Source organism: Polypterus senegalus, chromosome 11 (assembly GCF_016835505.1).
Source record: "Polypterus senegalus isolate Bchr_013 chromosome 11, ASM1683550v1, whole genome shotgun sequence".
Classification (NCBI taxonomy): domain Eukaryota; kingdom Metazoa; phylum Chordata; class Cladistia; order Polypteriformes; family Polypteridae; genus Polypterus; species Polypterus senegalus.
Window position 1 is genome coordinate 74,146,116 of NC_053164.1, and position 16,830 is coordinate 74,162,945.

A 16,830-nucleotide genomic window follows, 5' to 3' on the forward strand; every position below is an offset into this window, starting at 1 on the left:
GCTGATTTTATTAACCCAGTACTTTCAGTATATTGATATACCTACACAAGCATTTTGTCAGAGTCATTGTGTTCAGACAAGACGCATGAACTTGAATATTGGAGCTAGAGTTAAACACATAACGAGTGGTCTCAGTATGCCTTAATCACATTATTCAACAAACCATCCATTTTCTTAATATTCCTAGACTGCTATAGGGTAATGGAGGGTGTAGTGTTTACTTAAAGTAATGTAAGAACAAGACCTGAATAAAACACAAGTCCATCACTAAACACAGGCATTTATGTATCCAAATGGAAAATTCAGAATGCCAATTAACAAAACAGCACATCTTTGAGATATTGGACAAAACCTAAATACACAGAAAAAAGTGACTTTGACATGTAGAGAATGTGTAAATCAAAGTGAGCACAATTGGATTGTCTTTGTACATTGCCCTTCTTTGGCCTCTGACTCCATTACCTCAGATTACTTCTTCTGTGTGAGTGGATTAAGTGAGATTGAGAATGTTATGTCTATCTGATGTGAATAACACACACAAGAGTCCAAAATAAAATGAAATAAAGTATTGTAAGTGATAGCAAGAATGTGTTTAGACAGCGACAAACCAGTTTGTTAAACTTTTTTAAAAAGACACCTGCAAGTAAGAGCCAATTATGAAACACAAGTCTCAACAGTGAATATTATTCCTTTAACTAGATGCCATTAGCAAATTTCTTCTGAGCATTTATTCCGATTTATGTTCGGTAAGCTACACCTAGAAATGAAACTGCATTCTCTAAGGAAGAACACAGCCTTTCTGCGCTCATTTGATTTCCATCCACCATTTATCAGTGAGTTTTTCGCACTTACCAAAAAAAAAAACTGAGTGTGATAGTGATGGTGATGGTTGTGAGGGGAGAAGGGGGATTGGATGCGTGGGCGTCTGTTCAGATCACCTACTGTAGGAACGTCAGACGTGCCTATAATGCAACACCCTCCTCAGTTTTACTCCTTTTAAAACATGAGCAGCAGTGACTGGAGTTTAGGGACAATTCATTTTGACTTACCATTGCCATTCATCAAACAGCGTACTGCACGATAACGTGCAGTCAATAAACTTTACTTATAGTTTTCATCCTCTTCCTCTGTACGTTTAGCATTTGTTTGCTCAGAGGCTGATGTGCTTGCTTCTTCCTGAGCAGCTCTTCTTTTCTCCATCCTAGCGGCCCGCTTCTTCTCTTCTTCCATCAGCATCTTTTCGTGTTACAATTGCTTAGTACGTTTTTCTTAATTTTTCACTTAAGCTGGCACTGAAGTCTTCAACCTGCCTTAAGAATGATTTAAGAGGTAAAGGAAGTGATGGCGACAGTGGTGTTGTTTCTACAAAAAAATAAAACAAAAATAAAAAGAGTAATAAAAATCATCACCCCGAAAGCAGACAGTAGAGGCCATGTTGTATATGTGTACCAAATTTCAGGTCAATAGGTCAAACTGTTTGAAAGCTACAGGTGATTTAAAGTCCTGGACAGACAAACGGACAGCTATGGTAGCATATTATATAAGAAGATATTAGCATTCTTAGTCCTGTTCCCCAGAGTGACGGATACAATTAGGTATGCACAAAGAACTGCAGATTTGGTAGTGAGCACTAGTTTTTGCACAGCAGTTCCACATTTTAGAGCAATCGGGTGAGAAGAATGTGTGCCTGAGGTGGTTTGAATCCTGTATTATCTATCACATAGGCATTGTTATGGCAGTGTCTTCTGTCACAACTGTTCAGATAAAAGTCACATTGTAGAATATTTGTATGTTATTGCAACTACTTCTTGAATGGGCCTTTCTCTCCTCTGTGATTTGACACTTTCTGTAGCATAATGTTAAAAATGCATACGTTTCCGTGTAATTCTCCTGAATTTCCACTGGCACTGTAAAAGGTGGAGGCATTTTTTAAATTTGTTTTACCATGTCAGTTGCAAGGGTCCAAGTCAATCTGATGGGAAACTACAACACATAAAATATGGAGCTGGAACCTTTTTCTACAGATTCTGTATCACTGATGACTAGGATATGGATCTATCTACCTCTTGAAGGGAACAGTAGGTTGTTTTGACTTATGATGTTTGGGGTCAAGTTGCTTTCATATCTCTGTTCATGCATGCACTCAGTTTCTAAGCCCAGTTATTTAAATTGATCATTAAAATGATTGTAGTCTATCACAGCTCATACTCTCTCAAATGTACCCACACTCACACGTACAGGTGCAATTCATAGTTGAGATCAAAATTAGTGATTGACTAACATCCTGTCCAAAGTTGCTTCTTACCTTTCCAACAATTGCTGCCAGACTATGCTCTGTTTGCATGTAGGTCTGGACTGGATAATTTGCATTTGATGTGAGATTGTGTTTCACCCTAAGAAGCATGTTTTCAGGATTTGTAAAGAAATTACAATAGCCTGGGCAAACCCGCATGGACATGGGAAGAACATTCAGACCTACAAGCAGTCATGTATCTAGAGCTGTGAAGAGTAGTCCCAACTACATCACCACCATTCCTGAATTCAGTCTTTTCATTCATATAAACCAGAAACTTTCTTATGAATAAATGTCTAATTCTATCTGGCACTGGATAGATAGCCTTCTGAGGCTCCAGTGTGTAAAATCAGCATTGAGGTGTTTTGTTGCCTTTCCCTCCATTCAAACGAAATATACGAATCTTTTGCAGCATTCTTTAATCACAAAATATACAATTTTATATGTAATAAAATATACCCCTCAAAGGCCTTTACCGTTGACCCTTATCGAGCTCACTATAGTGAACTAAATTCCTTCATTTAAATATGTTTACCTGAACTTCATAGAATAATGACTCAAATACAACCTTCCACTTGCACCCTTGACCCAGTCCCAACATGCTTTTTTAAAGAGGTTTATGATGTGCTCATTGACAGTGTACTTGATATAGTTAACTCCTCATTTGATACCGATTGTCACAGATCGTCTAAAGACAGTCATAGCTAAACCCCTGCTCAAGAAAAATAACGTTGAAGTCTCTGTCTTTCACAACTTTAAACCTATTTATAACCTGCCCTTTTTAAGTAAAATTATAGGAAAAGCAGTTTTTAACTAGTTAAATCATTACTTGAATAAACACACCATTCTTGATAAGTATCAGTCAAGTTTTAAACCAAATCACAGCACACAAACTGAATTGGTTAAAGTAGTTAATGATCTGTGTGTTAATGCTGACACAGGCAATATATCTGTTCTCATTTTTTTAGACTTGAGCACAGCAATCAACACCATAGACCACCGTATTCTTATTATTTGTCTTAGTCAATGGGTGGATGTCTCTGGTAATGCCCTAAATTGGTTTCAGTGTTATTTTTTCAGGATTTTTTGTTAGTTATGGTGATTGTAGCTTAGGGATCCATGCTATTTTATATGGGGTACTACAATGATATATTCTGGGCTCACTATTATTTTCAATTATAAGTAATGCTCCCATTAGGCTGGACTATCTAAAAACACAAGGTGAGCTACCACAGTTATACATCTATAGCACCCGATGACAATAATTCTCTGTGCCCTTTGATCCAATGTTTGTCTTGTGTTACTGAAAGGATGAATAACAATTTTTGCAAAATAAATAAGGAAAAAACTGAAATTTTAGTTTTTGGAAAAATGGGAATAGTGAAGAACTTAAGGCTGAAGTTAAGAACTGAGGTGTGATCATGGACTCTGCTCTAAACTTTAAATCACGCATTAACTATACTACTAGGACTGCATTTTTTTCACTGAAGAAATATTGCAAAATTAGACCTCTTAAAAAATTGCAAGACACTGAAAAATTAATTCATGCTTTTGTTTTTTGTCAACCAGATTACTGCAATTCTGTCCCAACTGGACTACCTAAAAATGGCATGAACCGGTTGCATTTAGTTCAAATTGCAGCAGCTAGAATCTTAACCAGCAAAATAAAATCTGAGCACATCTCACTGGTTATGGCATCTTTACATTGGTTACATGTGTCCTTTAGAATAGATTTAAAAATACTGCTAATGGTATGTAAAGCTCTGAATAATCTTGCTCCCTCGTATGTTTTGGAGTCCCTGTCCCCTTATATCCCCAGTTGTAACCTCAGATCATTTAACACTGGTTTGCTTATTATACCAACAGCTAAGCATTAAAGAAGATGTGAGGAGGCATTTTGCTGTTATGCACCAAAATTTGGAATAATTTACTGACAGAGCTATGCCAGGATAATAGCATTGATCAATTTAAAAAAAATATTACAAACCCACTTTTTCAATTTGGTCTTTTCTTATTCACTTCTGTTCTGCTTCAAATTGATTATATATGCATTGCAATGTCATACACTTCATTCTTTGTTTTCTTTCCCGTTTTATGCCACCACCAACCTGATCACAGTAGTTTTGCAGCCATTTGTGAAGATGAAATGAAAGTAGATAATCTAAATGTCTACAAGACTAAATGCATTGAATTATCTCAAATGAAGACTGAAAATAATAAGACTGACCTTAGCATCTTTAATTTAGGTAGAATACCCAGTGTGGCCTTGGTGGTGTTTTGTACTGGAATCCTGCAGATGTTTTTTTCTCCCGCATGTTGTCCCTGGGCATCTTAGGATCGGACTTATTTTAATAGACTTTAAAAAAAAAATAAGATTCTATTACTTGTATATTTGTGCTATCTAAGCGCATATTGCTTTTTCATTAATTATGTTTTATATAGTATTTCTTTTTTTACATTGCGTAAAGCACGTTCTTTGTATAAAAATGTCCGACAGAAATAAAAATGTTGTTGTGTGGGTGTCCCAGTTTGAAAATACCTTAAGAAATTTTGCAACAGAGGCTCTGCTATCAAAACCTCAAGAGGAACTTTGAAATTGAGAATGAGATGTCAGAAAGTTAGTAGGTGAAAGAAATGGGAAGGTGAAAGACGACATTCTTAAAGAAAAGCAGCAGGATACACTAAGCTGGCATACTTGTTTTAACTGTCAATACGGTAAGGGTGATGTCAAGGTCCATAGTTATCGCGTCATCTACAGACCTGTTGATCTGATACACGAACTGGTGTGGGCCATACAAGACGAGATGAGTGTTGCTGTTGTGGGAAATGTTCGCATTTGAATGATACGCTGTTATTCGTTATTCTGCGCCCTGCCGCCGAATCGAGCAGGTTTCCGGACTGTTAAACCGATGTAGTCGCGCTATTTCTGTATAGGAGGGGCGACCGAGTGCCTCAGCTCTGGGCTGTCTGTACTTCATAAAAGTAAGCCAGATGTACTCTTCTGCAACTTGCACACTTCCTTCCTCGTGCTCGTGTGATATGAATTTGAGCGAAGGTTCAATCAAAGCGGCTGCCCGGTTATTGCCTTCTCTTCCTTCAAGACAATGTAGGAAATGGTTGCGCTCAAGTGCGGACACCCCTTTCCTCCCCTCTATACCTTGCCAATGGTATGGCCCCACCCCGTGCACACCTTATGTTAATTGGCTGTTTTCAGCGAAGTTCATTTGCAGAGCAGTGTAGCTGAGAGAGAGATGCGTGGAAGTAAGTGTGGAAGTTAGATAGAGAGTGCAAGGTATGAAAAACAGAGGGAAAGAGAAACGAGACTTTGTTAAAGACAAACGGTCTCCGTGATTTCAGCACCATTCGTGAGGAAAGAAGTGAAGGAAGGATCAGTTGGCCGTGATAAACACGAGAAGCGCCTTGGAGCTTACAGAGTTGAATCGAAAAGGAGGCTGTAACATGTTTGTTCTGGAGACTCAGTGACCTTAAAGGATTGATTAACGGACTGGCGGTCTGGGTGGCTCCTGCTGTGCGAGACTGTCCAACCGCCTAGCCACCTGGGCTGAACGCGAGGGGTTTGTGTACAAGAACTTAAATTATATGCATATCCTAGCAAGCATTCCAGGCGGCATCGAGTTTTTTGGATTTTTGTGATTGAAAGAATATCAGCCTTGGGGACACCCGTGATCACTAAACACTTGTTGCACCAAAGACGGTGCGACGTGAGCCATGGCCATGTATGAGTCCAGCGGTATGGGGGACGTGGCTCAGAAGAGGCTCAGCGGCGTGCCTCCACTGTCCCCAGCCGCATTCGTAAACGCAGCCCAGTACGCCAACGTTCTTGAGGGCAGATTCAAACAACTGCAAGGTAAGCTCTGGTCCGGTCCTTACAGGCGTCAGTTATATAACCCTAAACAGTGATATATAGATAGACATTCTGGCAGTATTTAGGCTGCGATCGCAAAGCTTCTGCTCAGAAATGTCTTAATATTACGGAATCTACGGTGTGAGGTGCTGTAAAGTGTGTTTTTTACTGTTTCTTTTGGAGTTTCTATTGAGTTCAATGTATCTGCTTAGCTTACCAATGTTTCGATGATTTTCTTTTGATTTGTAAGTGTTTTACTGTTCGTTGCGGCAGTGCAATAGTTGCCCGGATATGCAAATCTGGGGTGGTAACAACGATCCACTACGGTCGTGTTTTTTCGATTATGTGTTTTGCTGTGCTCGAATTTTCATTTTTTTTATTTCGTTAGGAAAATAAATCCTGGTGCATTGCATTACCTGTGGTGCTACACAAAGCTAAAGATTCATGTACTGATTTAGGTTAGCATCTCCTACGCGCCTTTCTGTCAACTTTCATTTTCTCTTGCAGCCACCCATCGTTTTGTGTGGTGCTATACTAAGGCCCAGGACACTTCGAGGCATGTCCATACTTTTTTGAAGCAGCACATTGTTTGCATTCTCAAAAAATGAAAGCAAACCTCTGCCTATATCATGTACCTCGTGATCTTAACGGTTTGCGGTGGAAAATTGCCACATCAGGTTACTAGTCTGTCAAAGTGTGCAAATGGGCACCATTGTTTACTTCAGGGCAATTTTCCATTACCAGTCAACTAAACTGCATGTATAAGGGTGTGACAGTGATCCACCAAGCAGGAACTCTGAGTACAGTGTGCAAATTTTCATATAAAGTATGGGGATCATTGTAGGGTTCCATGCAATTTTTAGACAACACTTTGTATTATTGAATTATTAACCAAATGCTGTTAATATTTTAATTACTTATATAAACGGTTTGCAGCTTTAGTAGTCCAATGTGTCATTAGCTCCTGTATTAAGAGGTGTACATTCTAAAGTGTGATCTTAGGTTATTTAAAAGTTTTAATTTGGTTCTACTGTAGCAGACATTTTTTTGCTATATAAAGTTACCTGGATAAACATTAAATTGCCCCTGCCCATTTATAGTGTTTTTTTCCAACACATGCAGAACCTGAATATAAAAAGCAAACTTTCTAGGGTATCTGGCTCTGCCTGGTTTGTGGGCACCAACCAGAGTGCTGCCAAGAGTGAAGGCACTAAATCTTAATACATTTAACCTATGGTGACCTTTTGTACAAAAATTTGGTATCGATGAATATAGTGGAGTAGATTTGCTTGCTGGGCAAACATGCACAACAAAAATTAAGCACACAGGTGACCTAATATTTAAAGCTGAACTCCAGTAAGGTCATCTTTCTTTTTTTTTGGCAAGAAACTTTGTTCCGTATTTTCTTATCACAGTGGTGTGGGTCACTGATCAAGGCCTTTGGCTGGCTTTCAGATTTGGCCATAGGCCCCTTACATTTGCTGAAGGTTTTAAAATCTGTTTTTCTAGTTCTTAACTGAAAATATGTGTTTACCAGATTCCTGTTCATTTTTGACTGCATGAAGGGATTGTTTTTATTGTTGGTAATAAAATTATGAAGTCTTAAGTTTTTTTTTTTTTAAAGTATTTACAAGCACAATGTTATAGCAATTTTAGCATAGTTTTCACAATTGGAGAAGACTCCACATTATGCAGTTGTGGGTTGAACCCATATCATTTTGAGGGTTACGTTCTGGTGCATCTGTTTATAGTTCGTTTTGTACTGGTATATGGTGGTGGCCAAAGATGCACGTCGAACAAAACTGAAATGAAAATTGTTTATTTGCACACACTTTTTCAGGTAGTCTTTGTCTTTCTGAAATGGCATGCTGACAACAGAGGCCAACCTATCTGTTTTTTAAAAACAAAAGGTTAACCTCCAATTAAGATAGGGTTGTCTGGAACAAGCTTGATAACCATTTCTCTGGTCTTAGTCTGTATTCAATGTCAGTATCTCCAGATAATTCAGATTGCACCAGAGGCTTTTGATTCTTTTCTTCCTAAAGTAGCTTTCAAATTTGACTGTGACTATAATTTTCAGTGATTGGATCCTGGTCATTCAGCATTTTATGTAACTTAAAAGTAAACTGACTTTAAAGGCAAGGAATTTTATTTATATATATATATATATATATATATATATCTCTGTTTCAAAAAGCAAACCTAAAATGTTGTTATTGCAACACATGTGAACATGAATGTGTCGCACATCCTAGAGCTACTCCTCCACAGTTCTCTGATTGCCCTGTCATTCAGTGAGCACAGACATCATTTATTTTTATTAACTTATGTTTTCATGATAATTTACTTGACTTCCAGCCACATGTTTATTTTAGAATAATACGATTTTCTTCTACATTCCAAAACTTACATTTTAGGCTAATTGCTCATTCTAAATTAGTCTAAGAAGTAAGTAAGCATATCCTGTGATGGAACAGGTTTTTGTTACAACCAGGGCTTGTTCCAGTTATAAATTAATTAAAACTGGTTATAGACTGTGAATCGTGGAAACAGACAAAGTAGGTTCAAGAACAAGCAAATGAACTGATGTCTAGATCGTGGATAAAGTATTTATTTCTCTAATTAATAAAACTGCTCTAGTTTTAATTAAAGGTATACTCTGTTTTGTTTTTTTTTTTTTTTTTCCCCAAAACAAATTTCAAAACTAATGATTGGCTAACCTTCTGTCATTGGCTTTTCTTTCCGTAAAGATGTTCAGTTTGTTTCTATTCATGTCCCTGTACAGCTTATAAATTATAATTTCTTTTAAATTTTAAGTGTTTACCAAATTACTCCTCACACTCTTCTCTACCCATTCCACCCTGCCTGCACTCTCTTCTTCACCTCTCTTCCACAATCCCCATTATTCTGTTGATCCCACGTGTTTCAACTCATCCACCTTCGCCATCTCTACTCCTTGCATCCTAACCATTCCACTCGCCTCCCTGTCATTCACACACATGTATCCTGTCTTGTTCCTACTGACCTTCATTCCTCTCCTCTCTAGAGTATATCTCCACCTCTTCAGACATATAATTGCATTAATTTAGCCTTTAAGATATGGAGTTGACTGTGAGATGCACAATTGGAGGGGAAAAACACCACATACATGATTGATATAAAATAATCTTCACAGCTCAAAAACCAAATAGATGGTTTGCCTTATGCAACTGGATGACAGGTGGAACTGGATCCAGAAAAGAAACCACTTTCATCCTAGAAGCCAAACTACAGAGGTAGAATTTTTTCATTTAGAACTTGAAATGTTTTTTTCATATCAAAAACATGAACTGTAAAAAATACAGAAATTAACACAAGTTTATAGTTTTATTTTAATCAAAATGACTTGGTTCTGCTGACTTTTTGACATTTTTGAATTATGTGGATTTACACAGTCAGATTTAGTTCATGGGTGTATTTTAAGATCTCTAGTTCATTGTTACATTTTACTTTAAGTTTTGGGCTCAGGACTTTCATGGCCTTGAATCTATTTTTCTGAAAGTAAGGTTGGATTGAGAATCCAATCCTAGGGTTAGCATGAAAAGGGTAGAGCACATCACTACATTTCCCTTCATTCTCTTTACAATAAGTTGATATATTTATGCCTTTGTCCCATTCTCAAATGTTTCCAATGCATTTTTTATTACTTGGGTCCTCAGTTTGTTTGACTGGTGTTGGGATTAATTTGTTTTAGTAATTGTTTAAAAATAATTGCTGAACCAACTTTTTGTGTTGGAATTATTTAGATTCTTCAAGCAAATGTAATTGTTAACTTTATATTTTAAAGATAAATTACACATCAAAATATATGAACGTGTAAAAGGTTAGAAAATGTAACTTTGGCAAATTGCATGTTAAACAGCTCAACCTGAAATGCAGTCACTGATTATACTATGTATTTAGACCAAGGAGGGGGCCCTTCATACGTGGGTTTGTGCATCATTGTGTACCTATTTAAATATGAACTGAAATAGCTGGGTTTTCTGTTTACCTTGGTGTTGTAGATCAGATAAATTGCTTGGTAAATTGTTGTCTTTCCCTTTATGCTTAAAGTACTATAGTGGCAATTCCAGGTGTTGTGATAACCCATCAAGAAGTTGTTGAGTACATAAAGATCATACTTGCCAGTAGGAAGGTTGATCTGGAGCATTTGTGAAACACTGGATCACCACAACTAAGTAACAGCATAATATCATCATGTAAAAAAATATTAATGCAGTGGAGCATGCATTAATGTGGAAGCCTGGTTATTTTGCAAAAAGTGAGTCTGTGGTTTTCCTGTAGATATAGGGAGTCTTATGTATTTAGGGTATTTACTGGTTGTAACTGAAGGTCAGAAATGCATTTATAGAGTCCTTGTAATAATAAAATATGCAGTGGTAAGTAGTTATCAAAGCCTGCTTCCAATAATAGGGTTTTGCCAGAACCCGATAAATATTTTTACAGTAGCAGAATAGGTGTAAGCAGCTATTTAACATCAATGCTAATGTTTGTTATTGGTTGTTAAACTAAATGAAAACATTACAGTATGTAATGAAGTGTGCTGAATACAGTACAGTATGTCCATGTCAATAAACATTACTGTAGTTAGCAGGTCAGGAATACAAAACAGAGAACCTTATTTATCCTCAGGGACAAGTTGGGCTTTTAAAGAAGTCCTTTAAATAAATATAAACATAAATAACTGGATAAATAAGTAAGTAAGTAAGTAAATAAATAAATATAAATAATACATAAACACACACACACCGGAATGAGTGTAAAGCAAGAACATTCAAATTAAAGAAGAGATCTGACTTGGTTTTCACAGTCTCAGTGAGGTACAGTATTATGCAGACATAGCATTTCTTGATACATGCCTGCTGAATACTTCGTTGGCTGAAAGTACTCAGTGTTAATGTGTCAGAGAGAGGATGTGCAGTGTTCTTCATAAAGGCACTCAGTTTTGTTTTAATTCTGTCCATCACTACAACCTCCAGGGGGTCCAGTTTGCATCCTGTAACTGAGCTTCCCCTTTTAATTAGCTTGTTGTTTTGGTGGGCCTCTCTTGAAGTTGATGTTATCAGCCTAGCACACCATATTGTAGAAAATCACACTGGCCGTCATAGAGTTACAAAAGATCTGAAGGATGTCACCTCCCCCATTAAGGGATCACAGGCTCCTAAGGAAAAAGAACCTGTTCTGCTCTGTCATACATAGTTCCACTGTGTTCTGAGACCACTCCAACCTGTCATTTATGTGAACCCTCAAGTACTTGGAGGAGGGGACCGTCTCTCTACATGCCACTTCTTGAATTGAACCCGGACTCAAGCTGTTTGATGCTGCAAAAGTCAGTAACCTGTTTCCTTGGTTTTGTTGATGTTAAGATGCAGACAATTCTCTTTGCACCAAGAAACAAAGTTTTCCACCCAATTCCTATACTCTTTCTCCTCCCCACTCCCCTCAACCCATAAGTGCAAAATAACCTGGTGTTAAATTATAGTTGGATGTGTACAGAGAAAAGGAGACGGGACTGTTCCTTGTGGTGCGCCAGTGTTGCTCACATCTGTATCAGAAACACAGTCCTTTAGTCTCAAAAACTGCAATCTGCTTGCCAGATAAATTTTCAAGTGGTGTTCTTTGGGTGCCAAAATATTAAAAAAATATGTAAGTTCCTGCTCTTCACAAGAGATCTTATAAGGTTGCTTGATCAAGAGATTTATGAGTACATGGGAACAAGAGTCCCCCTGGTTGCTAAACAACTCTATTCAAACAATATTCTGTGAAAAAAGGACACGATGAATTTTTGAGCAAAAGTATAAAATGGTAATTTTTGGAGAAGACAAAATCCTCATGTTTGCTATAATGCGCTGTGGAATGCAAATCATGATTTGTGGAGGATTTGCTGCTTCATGTTTTGGAAGGATATGGCAGTTATTTATTATGGTGCTGGGAAACGTTGGACTGAATCAACAAAAAAGATGCTTAACCAGAAGAAATGCTATGCTTTTGAAGAACCATTTTAGAGTCTTGACCGCAACTTTAGAATACCTTCTAAATCTGTCCCAGGTCTGAAATATCAGACAAGATTTTGGATTGGTATATGTAAATGTTTAGATTGTTCATCCTTTATATGGCAGTGTACACTTTTTATGTGTGGAATTTGTTCAATTCTTATGTGATCTTTTAAGTCATCATATTTTAGGAGTCATTCACACTGAATTCCTTAAAATTTAAATATGTTTACAAACATTTTCTCACAAGTGTAGGCATTCAGTAGAATCAGAGTTTTGTAATCAAATGAGCACCTGCATTGAGTGGTCGTTTTAAATGGTTTATGCAGATTTTATTTTTAATTTTACTTAAGACAGTTTATCCTGATGCATACTGTATCCATATTTGTTTCCGGATCCCTCTGATGCATTGCTGAGTTTGCTGATGGGTCCTACTGTTAACCATGAAAATGTACTACTTTAAATTTAGACTTAAATTCTTGGTTGAATTTGTCATACTGGAATTTTTAAATACATATATAGCCCCCTCTGCTAGTAAGAATTAATGCATAAATTGCTGAAGACTTCAAAGCACCTGTACACTGTTGTCATCAGTTTATTTGTTCTTTAGGGAGATTTAATAAAGTGACTGCTAACCTGTTTATCTTCCATTTTAGTGTAAATATTCTCTTCTCCCACTTATAAATCATATTTCAGTACTGCAGATATAGTTTTTTTATGTCTTTTAAAGTTTATTTGAGACAGTCATTTTTACATTTGAGTGCAATTCTGTGCTTGCTTTATATGCAATCCAGTCCTGTTTTTTTTGGCACTGATGTTCCTGTACCAAGTGTTTAAATGTAATAGGAAAAACAAATGTATGCATAGTTTGGACAATAATGTAGCCTTTATGAGAGCTTGACTCATATTACGGGTGCTGTATTCCAACTTTGACTTGTAAATAAGTGATCTTTATCTTGCAGATACTATAAATACAATGCTAAGGTGTTTCCAATGTAGTCTGTAGCATTATTGTAGTACTTTTCTCTTTTTCTGTATTCAGTCAGCATGTCCAGTACATTTTTGATTTAATGCCTTAAGTTTTGGTGATTTTGTATTATAAGATTTGGTGTTTAAGAATAATATAATAGTTTTTTTTTTTTTTTAATGTGGTGATTTAAAGTAGTGGGACATTAAAGACAAAGTTTATCAAAAAAGACAGAAGGAAACCATGTTTTCAAATGTAGACTGATTATGACAAATTAACTTTTAGTCTGTCCATTTCCAGCATTCTTCTTAGCATTTTGAGCTTTTTTGTTGGGGTTTATGTATAAAAAAAAAAAAAAAGCTAAAAACTCAGAATTCTCTTTCAAAAAAAACAAAATGTTATTTGTAAGTGAAACATGTAAATAAATACTTGCATGTTAACATAAATATTGCAGAAAAGGAATGTCTAATGTCCAATGCTTTAATAATGCAAATTTAGTACGCTTCCTTTGTGTGATACATTTTGAGACAGTCAAAAGTTGCAGTAGAAGTGTGTTTCACTATGCAATTTTATTTATTTATTTATTTATTTATTTCTGCTGCTTTCACATGAGATGATCATGCAGGTCAGGCACTGACATTCTACTGACATGCAGCTTTTGTTATTGCACACTACCACATTTTCCACTACACGAATGTTGACAGTTGCTACATTGCATGGTGTACAGTGCTGCTTGAATCCTTGCTTGTCCTTGCATTTAATCAGTTATTTTGACTTTTGTTTTGTCATGCAGCTACTGTTGCATCATGCAGCAGTTTTTTCATACAATGCTGTATCATTCGTCAGTTTCTCTTTGTGTTGACTAATTCACATCCTCGCTATTGCTAATCCCCATTGGAGATTTGAATAATGTTTCACATTGCTCTAAAGCTGTCTTTATGGCCTTATCTTTGCCTTTGTGTTTTTAGTTGGAGTCTGTACCCTACTCATAAACATTGACCTTGGAGAGAGGCAAAATGCATAAAAATATTAATGATTTTTTACAGAATATTGTTATTGTGTCCACTAGATGGCAGCAGAATACTGTCCTGAGCATTAATTTGGCTTAAAAATGTAAAGTGGATCATTGCAGTTACCCAGAGTCTGACTTGTGGTTAACCATGATTGCTTGGATTTCTTAGCCGGAGTCATGCTTGGGTTTAATGAAAAGGAGGTTAAAGTAAATAAGATTTGACTTGCTGTGGGGGTGTTTTACAGTTAGATAACACTTCCATGTTCTTTAAGTGCACACAAGCAAATATATCTGCATATCCCAATGTCTTCTGTGAGGCTTTGAAAGGTGGATACAAACAAAACATGGTTAAGCAAGGATTATCAGGATAGCCATGCACATTTGTTCCTGTCAACCAAAGATGAGAACAAGTCTGGACCACATGCAGAATGGTCCATTAATGTATCTGGCTTGAATGTTTAATCTGCTTGCAGACAGTATCAAATGTCCAAATGAAATATTTGGCTTTGTTATATCTCACATTATGTTTATTAGCCATGCCATGATTAATAAGATGATGCGATGCTCTGTGAGGAAAATATTTAAAAAATATAATTGGTACTTGTTGGCATAATTGTTGTGAAATTGCATAAACATTTTTGCAAAAGTTTGCTAGCCTGGCAGAGATTTTATATGCCCAGACAAATGGTAGGCTTATGCTGATGATAGCTAGGTTAGGAGGTGACCTTGAGAGTATGTTTGTGAATACTGTCTCTCTGTTATATTTATATAAAAAAAAAAAAATCCTGGAGAGAAACACCTGGGATGCGAGACGTGATCTTCACGTTAGGATCACGGAAGACACTTAAAAGACCCGTGAGACGAAAGAGAATGGCCACGGAGCGTCTCGCGGGGACCTTAAACATGAGACATTGTGCCAAGAGATTGACTCGGTAGCCTCTCACAATGACATAGAACATGAGATTCTTGCAAGACATGCCCTACTTACAATTAGGGCTGCAACTAATGATTATTTTGGTAGTCGACTAATCGTTCAATTTAGTTTTCAATTAGTCACGATTATTTCATTACTGACTATTTTGACGCCCGCTACCTGTGGTTGCACATCCGGTTCTGGGCTCCAGTGCATGTCTTACCTCATCTGCTCACGCCTGTCAACCTGTGAATGTCACCCTGATGTCTCTGCATTAACACGATTAAAATTAATAATAATCAAATTAAAATAACCAGTGCAACATATGAATTTGAAAATAATCAGATTTTTTTATATTAGTGTGACTATCACAATAAAAAAGAAATACATTAAACAATACAAACTAAAGTGCACGAAGTCTTTAAACAAAAAAAGTGCATTTAACTTAACCAAAAAAAATATCATTAAAACTGAAATGTTTTTCATATTTTAGTAATAAATGACAAAATGTAGAGAAAAACTATATAATGTGTAAAGCCTGAAGTGCAAAGATCAAATAAACACTTTCACAAAAGGTTCAAGGATGATACAATAGCTTCCGTGGTGCAGCGGTAGGAATTGCTGACTTATCCAAGAGTCCCCCGGTTCGTTCCTGACTGCCTCGTATATTTATAATTTTGAGTAGTGAGTTACTGTTATTGTTAATATTATACAATAAGCACATACATTTTGATTTGCATCTGTAACAGCCACTGTATTAAATGTATAGTACTTCTAATAGTTTTTTTTTTCACTATTATTCTGTCAGTCACGATCACGATACATACTACCGCCCCCACAGGGATCTGACGTTACTTTTTATCTGCAGCTGGGAATAACTGTAGATGTGAGTGGTGTTTTGAGACAATCGAAACTGGAAATTCTCTGATCTTGATGGATAACAGCTGACACACAAAACACTGGCAAATCTGCCTTATTCGTATCTCATTGTCACTTGATTTTTTTTGTTCAATTTTATTGAGTGTTCCTGCTTACGCTGAATTAGTATGCGCCTTAAGGCCTGTGACAATTACAACTGACAAGCCGCACTGACAAAAAAGAGACATGGGTATTTATGATATTTGGAATTCTTCATTTTATGACCTTATAGTACATTTTGGAAAACATTGTTGGCACGGACGCAACATTATTCATATTCATTCGCGTACCTTCTTGCAATTGTAATCAATGACCGCGTTTTTGTTTTTTTTTTCCCCCTCCGATTCTGCACAGGACTCCAGGACATGCAGAGGAAAGAATGTTCCTCTGCAAGGTGTGCCATGAATGCTCTTTTCTCAGTGGACCGCGTACATGCCTTGCACAGTTCATGTGCTTTGATTGCAGCCAGGTCAACTTGTTATAGCACAAGCAACTGGCCACTTGCATGCTGCTGCTAGCATTGAATGTCATGCCTTCTGGAGTCAGCGTGCAGCACCGGTGGTTGAAAGAAAGAGATAAATATATGTGACATTTTGAAGAAAACATTGTATGACCTGAATAGTACCAATCAGAAAACATCATCACACTAATGCAATATTATTTGAAAACTAACAGATCGGGTGTAAATTTGTTACTTGTAAAAGTTAGCTTTTTTTTTTACTTTTCTCAGTCTCGTTCATGCTCTCCCTCCCCTCCTGATCTGACCCTAACTAACAGCGCCAGCATAAATTCTCAAGAGACTGCTGCATCACATTTTCAGGATGCTTTCA

The 16,830-nt window shown here is 36.8% G+C and overlaps 1 protein-coding gene and 1 long non-coding RNA gene across 4 annotated transcripts in view; one reads left to right on the forward strand and one right to left on the reverse strand.

The window, feature by feature from the left end:
• The window catches only part of LOC120539198 (spectrin beta chain, non-erythrocytic 1), a 311,676-nt gene that overhangs the window by 153,687 nt on the left and 141,159 nt on the right, over positions 1-16,830 (forward strand). The window contains exon 1 of one of the 3 annotated variants that reach the window (XM_039769051.1): positions 5,512-6,161. The exons of the other annotated variants lie outside the window; for them this stretch is intronic. Coding sequence (XP_039624985.1) covers positions 6,023-6,161 — 139 coding nt within the window. The 5' untranslated portion in view covers positions 5,512-6,022. Of the gene's footprint in view, positions 1-5,511; positions 6,162-16,830 lie in introns of those variants that run through there. 3 annotated transcript variants of the gene reach the window in all.
• LOC120539199 lies at positions 1,295-5,268 on the reverse strand. Its single transcript, XR_005635567.1, has 3 exons — positions 5,054-5,268; positions 4,521-4,649; positions 1,295-1,362 (listed from the first exon to the last, which is right to left on the reverse strand). It is a non-coding gene; the product is annotated as an uncharacterized LOC120539199 (long non-coding RNA).